This window comes from Echeneis naucrates, chromosome 24, assembly GCF_900963305.1.
Source record: "Echeneis naucrates chromosome 24, fEcheNa1.1, whole genome shotgun sequence".
Lineage (NCBI taxonomy): Eukaryota > Metazoa > Chordata > Actinopteri > Carangiformes > Echeneidae > Echeneis > Echeneis naucrates.
The window spans coordinates 19,228,493-19,244,115 of record NC_042534.1 but is presented as its reverse complement, the minus strand read 5'-3'; the positions used below and the strand labels follow the sequence as shown (position 1 = coordinate 19,244,115).

At 40.3% G+C, this 15,623-nt stretch overlaps 1 protein-coding gene across 4 annotated transcripts; it reads left to right on the top strand.

The window, feature by feature from the left end:
- The first annotated feature begins 589 nt into the window (after positions 1–589).
- amd1 (adenosylmethionine decarboxylase 1) lies at positions 590–9,724 on the top strand. Of its 4 annotated transcripts, XM_029496969.1 has the most exons (10): positions 590–885; positions 3,878–3,964; positions 5,297–5,423; positions 5,524–5,626; positions 5,778–5,820; positions 6,190–6,334; positions 6,449–6,541; positions 6,626–6,781; positions 6,868–7,058; positions 8,382–9,724. In XM_029496969.1, the coding sequence occupies exons 1-9, from the start codon at positions 776–778 to the stop codon at positions 7,009–7,011; spliced, it is 1,008 nt and encodes a 335-aa protein (XP_029352829.1). In that variant the 5' UTR covers positions 590–775; the 3' UTR covers positions 7,012–7,058; positions 8,382–9,724. The 4 variants fall into 4 exon arrangements, with proteins under 4 accessions (XP_029352829.1, XP_029352828.1, XP_029352830.1 ...); XM_029496968.1 differs by having other exon boundaries at positions 6,868–9,724; XM_029496970.1 differs by lacking the exon at positions 3,878–3,964 and having other exon boundaries at positions 6,868–9,724.
- Positions 9,725–15,623: the final 5,899 nt, after the last annotated feature.

Genomic DNA, 15,623 nt, shown 5'->3' with positions numbered 1-15,623 from the left:
CGTAAGTAATAAATATCAAGTAACTAACTAATATCAATTACTATTTTTAGTAAGGTCAGCAAAAAAGATCAGAACCTTTTATCATTAGTAGTTACTAAATGGGGTTACCTAACTTGTGTTTACAGCAGTACTATATAATACAGATAATGTAGGCAGTATCTCCTATATCGTATGCAATTTATTTTTTCTCTGCTGCTATTCACGTAACTGCGTCATTTTATAAGAACTTTGCATTTTAGGTGTAGTAATATTGTTTTCACGTGTCATAATTGCGATAGTATACATTCACCAATGTCAACATGATGTACAAACAATAATGCTTGCCTTACAGTCACGAAATCATATATTGTAGGGATACAACATACAAACTTCTAATACAGAGCATAAGCATACGGAGTGTGTCCGCAGTAAAAGGGAAAATGTGAGAAAATTTCAGTTTTGCGACGATGGGCAGGTCTCTGCACCAATAAAAAAAACACAAGTAGGAACCTGGTGAGCGGATTGGTTGAATGGAAAGCTGACGTAATCGGCTGGTGGTGATAAAACCTCCGCGCCATCTCCATTCAGTGCTCTCCACAGTATGGCCGGCGATATTAGCTAGCACTCGCTAACGGTATTCTCTGTAAAAGGGAAGACGGTAACTCAAGAAAATCAACACCTGAATTACTTAAAGGACTGTACCTCAATAAATTATAACAGATCGAGGAAGGAATAATTAAGCTGTAACCGTTACAACCGGCGTTTCATATTTTTGTTGGCTGTCTGTTGTCTAATTATGGAGGATAACGCTGCACATTTCTTCGAGGGGACCGAGAAGCTGTTGGAGGTGTGGTTCTCTCGGCCGGATGAAACCAAAGGAACCGGGGACCTCCGTACCATCCCAAGGTTGGTCAGACGAGTGTCTTAGCTTCGCTGTCAGGCTACAGCAACGTATTGGAAAGTCGACCACACACATGACTTTGGTCACGTGGCTGTTCGTAATCTTTCACAATTTAAATGTGGTAAAGCCTTGTGTTTTTCTTAACTACGGTTATCAGGATTATTATTAGGTTATTAGAAAGGAGGACCACGTTACTCGCAAGCTAGCTAACGCCGTTACTCGAAAATGGCCACCTCCCCCTTTCACAGTAGCACTTCCAAGCTGAGTCATTCATTCTTCATCTCGGAATCTTGTGTCAATTTGACATCCAGGCATGATAATGAGACCTCACTTTTCATGGTGAGCAATAATGCGATTAATGTAACGCTTGTAAGTCAAGTTAATAACAAGTGGGCAAAACACATGGCCAGCTAGCCAACTCTTGTTAGTTCTTGGGGAAAAAATATAAAAAAAAATTTAACCGTCCTGGTATTTCCTTGCTGGTTTACACATCAAAAGGTCTTCCTTGTTTATTGAGTTAACCTTACCTTTTATTCATGTAACATGTCAGTAAACTTTGACGCCCACACTAGGCGGGTTCCATCTTTTTTCTTTTTTTATACCCTTTTCGGTGCGCACACGTTTTTATTGCACTCTCGTTTTTTTGTTTTTTTGTTTTAGGCGTCGTTTTATACCATTACGTAAATGCATTAAACTGAATTACACTACACTACGGAGTTTGGCTAAATGGCTTTGCGTTTTTGTTGTGCTGTAACTGAGCAGTTTTTTTTCCTGCGTCATTCAGCAACTACGGGCCCTCATTGAGCGTGTTCGGCATGTGGTCGCTCGTCGCCACCGCGTGCTGCAGCTACTGAGACTCTGCTGCTAATATCCAAGTCACAGATGGCTATAATCGCGTCTAGTCGATGAGGTTCAAGTTTTGGGGCGCATGGTTGTAGTTTGGGTGGCTGGGAAGACTCAAGTGAAATGCTCCCGTCACTGTTTGAATTACTAATGTGTAAGACGTTTAGTACCTGAAAGTGTTCAGAGATGAGATGTTTGTCATGAGTGGGCGCTCCTTTTAACGTTTAAACTCGGGTCACCCTGAAGGCACTGTCTGCCTGTGTAGTACTAGCGCTGTATCTACTCCTGATTTCAGTCCTTTTTCCGGTCACGTTTCCATCCATGCAGGAACTCCCCTCCCAATTCCTCCGATTGGTGGGAGGGTCTCCCCATTCTGAATTGCTTGGAGGTAGGAGGACATGAACATTGCAAGAAAATGTTATGCCTGGGCGAAGACAAATTTGGAGAAGTAAATGGGCAGAAGACTGCTGACCGTTGCGTCTGCTACTCTGCTACCTGTTGTTGTTGTTGTTGTGTCTTAAGGAACCTTCTCTCATATAGAACAAAGTTAGTCATGGTTTAATTGGGGATTGTGGTGCTGCATGAAATGCCCATTTAAAGGTTTGGCACAAATAGTCTTGTTCAGTGTGAGCAACTGGTGGTGTGCTAAGAGTGCATTTACGATAACAGAAACAGCTTAAATTAATCACCACTGTAGTGTGTGTGTGTGTGTGTGTGGTGATCTTAAGTAAAAATTGTTAAAGGCTTTGCCTTTTTAAAACTGCCTATCAAGTTGTGTGTGTAGTTTTTTTTTTTTTAAACCAGTCATTGTACTAGTCTATGCAATAGCTTGGGGCAAGGTCCAAGGCCAAACTTGCCTGTGACTTGCCTTCTTCAAACTGACTGAGGTCAGTTCAAAAAGGTTGTGTGAGTGAAATAAATCAAGCAGTAAATCCACAGTGCAGATTAAGAGCTCACACGGACACTGGTGAATCAGGCTCACTGGATGCCAGCCAATATCCAAATAAGTCTGCAAGGGCATCCGATTCACAAATGTGGAGCTCACTCACATCAGCTCTTCTATGCTTGTCTTAGGACTCAACACTTGGTAATGTGAGCATGTGCATTACGAGACAAGGCAAAGCAACCTAACCAGAAGCTAGTCTGTAAAAACTGCAAATATGATTTACAGTTCCTTTTTAATTAATGTGTCTGAGTCACGTGCATGTCCTTAGAGTTTTTGCTTGCTGTGGGGACATAGCAGAGCTGGTATACAACATGGGTCTCTAGGCAGACTTAAAGTGAAAAGACTTGGTTATTCATAGTAATGTGTGTCCTAGGACACATTCCCACCAAAGCCACTAAACTTAAATTTATTGTCTTTAGTTTGGTGTTTATGTGAAGGCATGTGAAAGTGAATAAGTTGCCTAAGTCATAATCAGAGCTAAACCTGACATTCAGCTTTTTATTTATTTTTGATTTTTTTGTTTATTAGTTTCTTTTTCATGATCACATTAAAATATGCATTAAATATTGACTGAGATGCTATTGTCATTTAGCTTCACGTGTAAATGATTTACAGTTCACATGTGCCTTCTAAGGATAGCTGTTACTGCTGACAGTGTAGTTAGTCACTGGGTTAGGGCTCTTCCCAGAAGTGGTGGTTGATCCATTATACCCCTCCATGTTTTGAGGTAAATAATGCAACACTGGCTGATATATTCTCCATGCAGCATAGTGCTTCTGGTGCTCTATCCCATCGGTCCAGCCTGTGGTATGCCTCCTACTCAACATGCTGAATGAGCTCAGACTTCTCTTCAAGATTGTAACGAGTGTGCAGGTGTCCGTGGGGGGGGGGGGGGGGGCAGCAGCAGCCACCTTGTGGGCTAGTTGTATTGCCTACATCAGACAACATAAACCGAAGTTCCTGAATACAGCAATGCCTGGTTCCTGGATTTTTGCATCGATTACATTTTAACACTATCATTTGAAGTGATAGTACTATGACTGTAACACACACACACACACACACACACACACACACAGAGAGAGAGACTGCTTAATATCAGCCCGTATTGGTATTTTCTTCCACACAGCAATCAGGTCGTCTATATACAACCTAATAAAAAAAAAAAAAAGGCAAAATACTTAACATTGATTTCACTTTGTTTTTAGGTTTGAGTGGGACAAACTTTTGGAGAATGTGCATTGTTTGATCGTAAGTGTGACAAAGACAGACAAGCAGGAAGCTTATATACTCAGGTGAGTACCGAGTCTCAATGTTTGCTGTGTTTTCATCCTAGTAAGAAGACAAATGGGATTAGACAGCAGTCACCTGTAAGCAGCTTTTCACAGGGTTTTCGCGGGTCATTAAAATGCATTAAATCATTAGTTGGATTTTGTATAAATCAAGGCCTTAAATGGCATTAAAAAAACCAAGAAATTCAATCCCCACAAACATTAAAAATTGCGCAGTTGTAAAGTAAAGAGTACTGCTATATTTTTTTTGAGTATGTCAAACAGTAAGTAATTTTATTTACTTTAACTCAGAAAATACGTAGTTTGCTATGATACACGTGAAACCATTTAATTGGCCATCTATCTCCAGCTGGTGCATTAATTAGCATGACTCCAGATATTTGGACCATCCATGCTTTCAGCAGAATGCTGAAAGCATGGATGGGCTGTAGCGGTGGAGGGAAAGTTGACAGTCTGGAAAATGGGAATACGCAAATTCCAGTACAAGTGATTGGAATTGGAGGAATTTAGGACCTGGTTGTAGCCTGTTGATGGAGAACCTGTAGAGGGGTTTTGCATCGTGTGTAAAAGTTTTTAAGCCCTGGACAATGGGCATCAATGCTTTAAAATCTCATGTGGAATCAACTAAGTGAACTAAGAAACATGCAGTAATTATACATAAAGTCACACATTTCTTTGTTTGCACATCACAGTGAGTGACTGGAGAATGTTTATTTGAATTACACTCATTTCATAAATGAGTGAGTATTTTATGTGTGTATAATGGCATTAAATGTTCAAACCGACATTAAATGTGTTTAAAAAGGTATTAAAGCATGAAATTAGATTCTCTCATACCTACTGAAACCCTTTTTCGGTGTATTCACTGTCTCAGTTAATATCCCCAGAGATCTATGAGCAGATACATGACCTCCTGCATATCAATTTCTATCAATTTACCAAAATAAATATGCCCAGGACTTCAGCTTGGCTGTCTTCTCTAATAACCTTGGCATAAATTAACCTACACAGGAAGCAAAAAGGGATGAACGGAGAGGAAATTTTACCTGTAAAGCTCAAAATATGTCCTATTTTTAAATTAGACCAATTTGTGCAGTGAACCTACACTCATTAAAACTGTCTGTTATTTACATGTACATTTTACAGTCCACAAGTCTAAGGAGAATCACGTTAGTCCTCTGTGTATAGTGAATTTTACTGACAAAATACTGCTTGATTTTGCGTTTTGTTTTGTTTTGTTTTTTCCTTTCTTTTTGTGTCTCTCCCCCCCCCCCCCCTCGTGCTTTTTTTTTTTTTTTTTTTTTTTTCCCTCCTTTCTTTTCTTTCTGTCTATAGTGAGAGTAGCATGTTTGTCTCCAAGAGACGTTTCATTTTGAAGACATGCGGAACCACCCTCTTGCTGCAAGCACTGGTGCCTCTGCTGGAACTCGCCAGGGAGTACTGTGGCTTTGATGCCATCGAGGTTTGAAACAATGTATACAGATGTCAATATGAACAACTGAGGTCTCATGATGCCGCTGGTTAACTGAAGTGACTTTTATTCTCTTTCTGTGCACGTTCAGAATTTCTTCTACTCCCGCAAGAACTTTATGAAGCCGGCCCACCAAGAGTTCCCTCATCGAAACTTTCAGGAGGAAGTGGACTTTCTCAGCCAGATTTTCCCAAGTAAGAAACACACCTGCTTCATTATTCTCTCTCAAATGGGAATGACCATATATGGGGCATTAAAGTGATCTTCAACATTGCCAAAGTCACCGAACAATGTAATTTCATATTCTTTTTTTTTTTTTTTTTTTTTTTTTCCTACTTAATTCAGATGGTGCAGCCTACTGTATGGGGCGTTTGAACTCTGACTGCTGGTAAGAATCATACAATATCTTGTACCGGTTGGAACTGACTCTATTGTCACAGTCTAATTTTACTGATGTAAAAACTAGTGTTAGTTTATTACTTAAAATGTTTTGTTGTGCGCAATACACCTTTTGGAAAGGCTTACTGGAGCGTCCTGTGTTACTATATGGGATTACCCACAGCAGGATCTGGCTATAAGACATTTAGGCTTTTAGAACAGATAAATGCTTCATTATGACATGGAGGCAAAAAGGATCACATTTGTCCTTCATGTTGCTTTATAATGTAAGTTCAGGGTTTCATCTGGTGCCTTGTATTTTTTAAATTGGTGTATTCTATGTAGTTGGTAGCAGACAGAAACAGTCTATCATCCACAGGTACCTATTTACCCTGGACTTGCCAGAGTACTGGGAAAACAAGCATGCAGATCAGACACTGGAAGTTCTGATGAGCGACCTTGATCCAGCCATTATGGACCAGTTCTATATGAAAGATGGTGTTTCTGCAAGTGATGTCACTCGTGTAAGTACGTCTCACATTAGTACTTATTTGACAGCACAGAGGTATTCCAGTGTTGTTCAGAGTCCATCTGGAGTGATGAGATGATGCTGAGCGTTTCTTCATTTATTCTTGTAGATGAGTGGAATTTGTGACCTGATACCAGGTTCTGTGATCGACGCCACAATGTTCAACCCTTGTGGATACTCGATGAATGGAATGAAGACTGATGTGAGTGTCTCTTCTGTTCTCTGGTTTCTGAGTCATAGCTACTTCTATATGTCAGTAATGTTGCTCTGTTGTCCTTTTTTGTAGGGAACTTACTGGACCATCCACATCACTCCTGAGCCAGAGTTTTCCTATGTCAGCTTCGAAACCAACCTCTCCCAGACGTCGTATGATGATTTAGTAAGGAAGGTGGTGGATGTGTTTAAGCCAGGAAAATTTGTGACTACCCTTTTTGTCAATCAGGTATGAATAACACACAGCCTTTTTTACTTGCTCTAATTTTAATAAAGTGCTGAGTAAATAGTCCTATCTTCTCTCGGCCCCTACAGAGCTCCAAATGTCGCAGTGTTTTTTCATCAGCCCAGAAACTTGAGGGCTACAAGCGTCTCGACCGCCAGTTGGCCCAGTTCAACGACTACAATTTTGTTTTCACCAGTTATGCCAAGAATCGCCAGCAGAACCAGCAAAGCTGAGGGTTGAGGATGAAGAAGAGACGTAAAAAGAAATGCAGCCACCCAAGGTTAAACATCTGTAGCCAGCTTTACCCTTCACAAGAGAATTTCTTATCCTACCCCTCCTCTCCCTCCCCCTTCCCCCTCTGCTGCTATCGTCATGCAGAACCTGCTGGTGTTGGCGCAGCGGCGAGCCCTAGATTAATCCCGAGTTTGAGTTGTTTGCATTGTACCTGTGACTTAGATCTTTTGCATGAAAGCTCTTTTCTCTGTTTCGATATTCTAGCTCATTCTTGCTGTGATCTTGAAGTGCATGTAGAGGAATTAAACGCGCTCTCTTTCAGGCTGTTCACCTGTGCCCAGTACAATGGTCCTTTCCTGCAGGTCTCCCCCCTCATTCCTCACAGACAAGGCTTCCGCCCACACTAAGCCAGGGCCCTGACATGCTCAGATCAGTCTGCCTCTATGAGCTCTACTCAGTTTGTCTGTTCAAAGTTTGGCCCAAATGGTTAGATTTCCAATGTGACAGGTGGTATTAATGAATCACTACAAATTAATGAGTGCACTTTAAATCCCTATTTATTCGCGATACAAACATGGGGGCAACCTAGTCTCGAGTTACATTGAATGTGTAAATCATAGTAAGCTTTCTCATTGTTGCATATGTTTGTAGTTTCCATGTAAACAATTGCAATAGTAACCGTTAAATGTCACACTGCTGGCTGAAGGGTTTGCAGCTGATTAGCTAGTATGCTCTTTGGTTGCTGTAAACATTTTTGCTTTTACGCAAATGAGTGTTTCCCAGACAATCGTATTCTCCTTGTGTTTTCTTATAACACATGAACTTAAAGTTGTATGCCTAGAAAATCTGTTTTTGCATGTCTTCATGAGTCATTGAAGACACTGGGTAAGTGCACTTTGTTGCACCCAGGCCGCCGCCCCCCCCCCCCCCCCCTTTTTTTTTTTTTTTTTTTTTTTATAAACAATGTGCGGTATCTTTAAGAAGATTCTGGGCTCCAGTTATATTCAGCAATCTGATTTTCTACAATCACATGAACTGTTTACTCTGAATGTAGCACAGCTGCTGTGAAGTGGCTTGTCCAGCCATCATTTTAAAAATTTTGCGTCTCCAGAGAAAAGCCTGGACAAGGTTTGAGCTGAATGAAGACACATTCTCTCTATCAGCCCCTGACCTGTCTCCATGTGCCAGACTCTGACAGTCAGCTAGCCCCAGAACTGTGACCTAACAAGTCGGCCCTCCTGGTTGTCCCTGTGCCCCACTCTGAATGGAGAAATAATGAAGCAGACCCCTTTTGTTTAGTTGCTCAGCAAAGCAATTTTCTTTTTCCCACATAATATCCATCCTCTCTGTCTCTTTCTGCCCCATACAGAGATCTGTAAATGCACAATAGAGGCCCACCGGTCTGAGCATGCCAGGGTGATCCCGGATCATTCCACATGTAACTGCTGCATAACTGCCATTTTATTAAATTTATTGTTCACAAATTTTTCAGTGAATTTGTTGAAAATGTGACTGGGGGGGGGTGGTTTGTGTAGTTGTTGGTTGTTTGTTTGTTTTTTTTTTTTTTTGTTTTGTTTTGTTTTTAAAGCACTGCCCTTTGTTCATGGGGGGAGGGGACCTGTGAGACTGTGGTGCATGTGACTACTAGTGTTGTGTTGCTTGACAGTGCAGTGAAGTGCTGTCTATGCCTCCGTTTTTGTCAGTTGGTCTGTGTGCTTCACCTTCCTTTCTTTTTTTACCAGCTAAAAGCAGAGCTGGAAATGCTGCATTTTGAGGCAGGGACTTCTTGGAAAGGGGGGGATGGTTTCCTTTGGAGGTAGCGTTAACCTGAGATTAATCTGCATCAAGCTATGGGGATATTGCTGAATGGAGGTTAGGGTATTTTTTTTATTTATTTTTTTTTTCTTTTAAACTTCATGTCTTCTATTCCTGCCATTCAATTTAGTGGTGTTCACTGCTTCTCCTGCCAGAGACAGCAGTTTGCACAGAAGACGTGGTCTGAAGCTTTACCTGCTTTCAGCCCTGCTGTGCAGTAAGTACATTCTGTTCTCATGAATACCTATGTCAATTGCGTCAGCACACATTACCTGATCACCTAAAACACTTGGCATGCTGATCACAGCAGTTCATGTAAAAACGCACTTGGAACACTTGGAATAGTTTGTCTCGTGGCCTTTTTTTTTTTTTTTTTTTTGAGTGGTTTCATTCCTCCCGGAGGACCAATTTCTGCTCTTACATGAACGAGTTGACTTTCTGTCAGGTGATTAATTTGATTTGTCACAGCTTCTTCTTTGAAGAGTTTGAGCCAAGTTTTTACACGCAAAGCTGAACTCAACTAAATTTTTGCAGTTAAATGGAAATAATTTCATACAAAAAATATTTTGTAATTTTGCTGCGGACCAATGTTTTTTCACTCCCTTCCCACTTTTTTATTTTGTTTGGCATGTAACTGGTGTTCAAAACCAGTTAAAGAAATTAAGGGATGAACTTTTCAAAGTGTTTTTCTCCCACTCTTCTCCCTTATCTCCTTTTGATTCCTGAGAAGAAAGGAAAGTAAATGCCTCCCCTGGGTGAGAGAGGGTGCAGTTTCAGAATGTACTGAAGGAGATGCCTTGCTGTTCTAATTCTTTCTTTTGCTGTTCTTTGGATGGTCAAGATGTGCTAAATATCTGTGCTCTGAGCTTGATGCTTAAATAAAGATACTTATCTGTGCAGCTGCTGTCCCTCTTTATTTGGCTCTTCTTTCAGTGGGTTTTTTTTTTTGTTTTTTTTTGTTTTTTTTGGTGACTGAGAAGAAACATAACTCACCATGAGCCAACAAGTGCAAAAAAAACGCTACTGTTATAAGTGCAAGAGGGAAAAAAAAAACTTAATGTGAAGTGTAAATAGGTAAAACACTGAAAGTAACAGATGACTTTAATGTTCCATATGCTAAAATGGTATACTGCACAGTGAGCTAAATTTATGTATGATAACAGTGTGCCTGTTAACAGATCATTGCAGTGGCTTGAGCCTGTTTCTTTGCTTCCATAAGGTTGAGATCTGAAGCCAGGACAGCCCTCCCTTAATGGCCTTTGTAACAAGCTATAGTCTAACAAGCGCCTGGTGTACAAATGCTAAAAAAAGTATAAAAGGTAAAAGTTCTTAAGTGAAGTCCAAAGCACAGTTAAAAGTATATTCAGTATATAAGTACTTCCATGCAGTGGCTTACCTCAAGTTTGATGTTTTTCAATTGTCTCAATGTGTTAGGTTTGACCATGACAGTGACACTTGCATGTAATATCATTCTACAACAACTGAAATTAACTGGATTTATTCAACACTCATTCCCTCCTTCTTAATGAATTCATTGTGAACAATAACCTGGACATCCTCTGTCTCACTGAAACCTGTCAAACACCTTTGGACTACTTCTCACTAAACCAAATCACCCCCACAGGGTACACTTGCATTGACAAACCCCGCACAGAGGGTAGGGGAGGTGGTATTGCGGCCATCATTAGGAAAAACCCCAAAATACTGACCATCCCTCTTGCCTCCTCATTCTTCCAAAAAATAAAAAATGAAATAAATACCATCTACAGCAACCTCAACACAACCAGAATTTTCCCAAATTAAATCATGGATGCAAAGAAACTATCTTCAACTAAACAGTGATCAATCTGACATTATCATAATTGATCTCCCATATCCCACAAGAACACCACCCACAATTTCAGCCTCACTTTTAACAACTACACTGTCTTCCTCCCCATACATCCACAACGTTGGAATAATTTCACATCACAGAGACTGCCTTCTTTCACCTCAGGAATATGACCTGTCTCCGCCCCTCATTCACCTTCTCAACTGCCGAAACAGTTATCCATGCCTTTATAAAACATCCAGACTAGATTACTACTATAGCATCCTCTATGACTCAGCTTCCAAAGTCCTCAATAAACTCCAATACATCCAGAACTCTGCCACCCGCCGACTTACTCACACCCACACTCAAGATCATATCAGTCCCTGTCCTCCAAAATCTGCACTGGCTTCCCCATCCCACATCGCATACAATTCAAAATCCTCCTTGTCACATACATAAATCACTCAACAACCTGGCCCCCTCTTACCTCCCAGACTTGCTCCACCACTACACCCCCTCCTGCAACCCATGCAGGAGATGCATACCCATTTGAGGCTCTAGAGCTCCTCGCTCTACCCGCCCGGACCAAGCACCAAACCTGGGGGGGCAGAGCCTTTTCAGTTGCCGCCCCTACCCTCTGGAACTCACTACCCAAACCTATAAGAGAATGCACCGACATTTAAACATTCAAATTAAAAACCCACCTTTTTAAATTGCCTTTTAAAGTGTAATTCACTGTGTTAATTTTAGCTCTTCTTTTATGTGTTCCATTTTGCTTGTATTTTGTTCCTAATTTGATTTTTCATCTTTAGTCTGTTTTAAATCGACTTTTGCCTGTACTCTATATTGAGCACCTGTAAAGTGCGTAACAAATAAAATTCATTAAGCATCGATGAATCATCTATCCATCTATCCTTCCATCTTGTACTGCTTTTTCTATTTCCAGGTTGCAGGGGTTGTCCAAGCCAATCCGGGGTGCACCCTGGACAGGTCACCAGTCCATCCATCCATCCATTTAAATCCATCAAAGCACAATCTGTTGCTTTCTGTTTCGTGCAGTTCTTTTCCAGAGTGGGTTTTCCCCTCAACATATTAACTGATCAGGGAACTAACTTCATGTCTACTCTGCTGAAACAGGTTTATCAGTTACTTGGTATTCGGAGCCTGAGGACCACACCGTATCACCCCCAAAAGGATGAGCTGACAGAGTGCTTCAGTCAGACCCTGAAGCAGATACTTCGCAAATTTGTGAATAACAGTGTTACAGATTGGGATCAGTGGCTGCCATACATCCTCTTTGCATAGAGGGAGATACTCCAAGCCTCCACTGGCTTCTCTCCTTTTAAACTTTTGTATGGTCATAAAGTATGAGGCCCCCTCTCACTACTTTGGGAGATTTGGGAGGGGAATAAAGGGAGGGGGGAACCTGTTAACATTGTGTCCTATGTGGTCCAGATGAGAGACAGACTGGAGAAAATGAGCGAGCTGGCCCAATCATACATGGCAGAGTTTGAGGAGCGGCAAAAGGTTTGGTATAACTTGGCCCGGCAGAGTGAAGGTTCTGCATTGACTTCAGGTATCTGAATTCTATTTCCCAGTTTGATTCTCATCCAACACCAAGAATTGATGACCTGCTGGAACAGCTGGGAAAGGCTGTGAATACTTGACCACAATAGATTAGACCCTGGGGTCTAACAATTTACAGTTCTGCTATTTGGGGTGCATGGTGCACCGGCAACCTTCCACCTCCAGGGGGGTAGGCCACACACATAAACTAGTATGCAGTCAGAAAGACACTGGAATGACACAGAAATGATGATAGCCCGTGGAATTAAAAATGTTTTGGGATGTGTGTAGTACTAGTAGTAATAACAATAATAATAATAATAATAATAATAATAATAATAATGAATTAAAACAAAATGTAAAAAAGTAATGAAAAGAAAAAAGTTATAATTAATACACTTTAAAAATGATTAGAGACACATCTTCACTAAATAGTATCTAGGGAAATTGTAGGCTAAAAGTTTTCAAATGCTCAGCATAGGAAATTATTACATGGCATCTCTTATCCTCTCTCTGTTTTTCATACTTCAAGGCGCCATTTTGGTGAGGAGCTCTTTATTTTACATGGATATATGGTCTTACTCTGGGCTTAATTGTGTATTTGTATAAACAGTATATTTCATTAAATGCTCAGCATAGGAAATTATTACATGGCATCTCTTATCCTCTCTCTGTTTTTCATACTTCAAGGCGCCATTTTGGTGAGGAGCTCTTTATTTTACATGGATATATGGTCTTACTCTGGGCTTAATTGTGTATTTGTATAAACAGTATATTTCATTAAACGCTGAAAAGACATCTCTAGCAGTGTTTCTTTGACATCCACCTTCATTTCAAGATGGGAATTGTGACACTGTGGCCATCTCTCCAAAGATGAAAGTCTCTGTGAGTAGTGAAAGAGTGTATAACTTTTTTAACATGGTTACTGTCTTCCATGTACACTGTAATAATTATTACGCTGGCTAAACTTAAAATATGAAGTTCAATAGCTGCCTGAAAAACATAAGTAAACTCAACTTTGAAAAAAGCTTTATTTCAACTCAGGAAGGTAAGTAATACATGTTGCTTAATTAATAATAATTTATTGTTTGAACTTGATACTCTGAGTTGAAATAACTTACGTTACATATTGCATTAAGAAAAACTTACTTTCTCTTGTCAAAGAAACCTACAATTATATGTTAATTCAGCTCACAAAATTCAGTTATACTAGTTGTTAACTCATAAATTTTTATTGTTTAAACTTAATACTCAGAGTTGAAACTACTAAGAAAACTTGCTTTGTCTCGTCAAAGGAACATACAATTACATACCCTTTCAACTCACATTTTTCAGTTTAATTAACTAACTATATTCATACCTATTTGTGATGGTGCTGACTGGCCATCACTGCAGTATGTTTCTGTCACGCCCTTGTGTTCTTGTATTCCTTTAGTTACCTCTTGTCTCTGTGCTTCCCTCCCGGTTATCTAGATGTCCTCCTCGTTAACTCACACAGTGTCCTCACCTCACAGCTGTCTCCACTGTGTCCTCTGGTTCCCCAGGTGTCTCCTGTTGTCTGATTAGTCCACCATGTATTTAGGCAGTCCTGTGTTTGTCTCTTACTGCTGAATTGTCTGTTACCCTAAGTATGCTGTTTTTTCACTTTGGAATAAATACCCAAGTTTGGATTCTGCACCATCCCTGTCTTGGATCTTTTTCTGCCTTCTGCACTCCTGGGTCCATCTAATAAACCCTGACACCAATTGCCTTTTCAAGTTACGTTAACTCATGTTTTTAAGGCAGCAATTAAACTTGAAATTGCTAATTAAGTAGACTAATGTTTTCAATTTGCATCCCATCTTGACTTATAATAGCAAGTTCACCAGTTTCCTAAAAGATTACACTGGATATATTTACAAATCAACTTCAAATACATTTATGTGAATTAGTACAGTTTCGTTCTATCAAATTTTGGCAGATGGCAAACCTAAAAGCCAGTCTGACGCCATAGTTATGCATATTAAACAAGAACATTGAGTAAATTAGTAAATCAACCCAATCAGCCCTTACTATAATCAGTCCAAGAGATTGAGCTGCTTAAATGCATAACCCTCCTGCCTCTCTCCTTCCTTGCCTTCATTTCTTCCTTCTTTTCTCCTTTTCTTACTTTCTTTCTTACCTCCCTTTCTCTTTTCTTCCTTCATACCTCCCTTCCTTCATTCTCTCCTTTATTCCCCTGTTCCTTCCTTTACTTTTTCCTACCTGTTTCCCTTCCTTCCTTCCTTGACCCAAGTACAACAGGAGGTTTAAAGTGAATCAGATGTAGTGCATTTCACATTAAAGTGTGTTATATTAATAATTGCTGAATCTGCTAGTGTAGCTTGTCCTTCACCTCCTGCACCCTCTATAGTTTCATGCCCCCTACCCAAACCAGGGTCTGTATCCCCACCCTGCTTTCACTGGTGCAGTTGGTGAGAGGTCAGAGTAGTAGACGGTAGTGCTGTTTGAGATAGTTATCTTTGTGTGAGGAGCGGTGATGGCTGGCATTAGGAGAGTGACTCTGGGACGCCATCACTGTCTAGCCTTCTGGAGGTGTTGTGGGCCTAACTAGACGAAACACTGGTGAAAGGAGGTTCCCACCTGATGACCCCAAAGACATGTTAGCTATCACTGCTCACTGGCCTAGTTAGATATTATCTGTAGGGCACACAGGGCAGGGTGAGAGTTTGTTGTTGGGGAGTTAGTCACTGAGTCTGGTCCATTTGTCGCACAAGTTTCTTGTGTTTACTCCAAATAAAAATGTAAACATCTACCAGAGCACAGAACAATCAAAACCATCAAGTGGTTATTAACGGTGCTTTAAATCCTGAGGTTGCTGAAACTTTGCATTTAATGTTCAAAAAACACATTTTATGTGCCAAAGCATAGAACATCTGAGACCATCATCTCAGTCAATCCAACAAAATAAGATGGTCAAGCTCCAATTTTTCTTTGGTGAATAAAAAAAAGAATGAACAGCAAAATGTGCCTGGTGACAATGAGGAAAAATAATGCAAAGATTCCAATTTTTATGTCCTATTCTACTGAAAAGAATTAACTTTTGAAGGCTGATTTGTGTTGTAAGAGAATTAAATTTCAATTAAATGAAGGACAAATCTTAAAACAAAGTTCCACACATTTTAACATCACCATTCTGTATTGAACAGTCAAGGCCATTAGCCCTCATTATCAGTCCGATAAGATGAAATTATTGTAACAAACAAATGGTGCCTAATTTTCTAGTTACCCCCTCTTCCACTTACATCTCTTACATCTTACAAGGCAGTCCAAAATGTCTTTTAGTGACTGCTTCTTTCCAGACTCGGTTGCTGCTTTGCACACCTCCAGCAGTCTTGGGACAAGACCATCAAGTCCTTCAAGAAAAGATTGCAGGAG

Coding starts and splice junctions, on each gene's coding strand:
- amd1 (XM_029496969.1), top strand. CDS start 776: ATGGAGGATAACGCTGCACATTTCTTCGAGGGGACCGAGAAGCTGTTG. Junction 5,424..5,523: donor GTGGCTTTGATGCCATCGAG/GTTTGAAACAAT, acceptor GTGCACGTTCAG/AATTTCTTCTACTCCCGCAA. Junction 5,821..6,189: donor CGTTTGAACTCTGACTGCTG/GTAAGAATCATA, acceptor TATCATCCACAG/GTACCTATTTACCCTGGACT.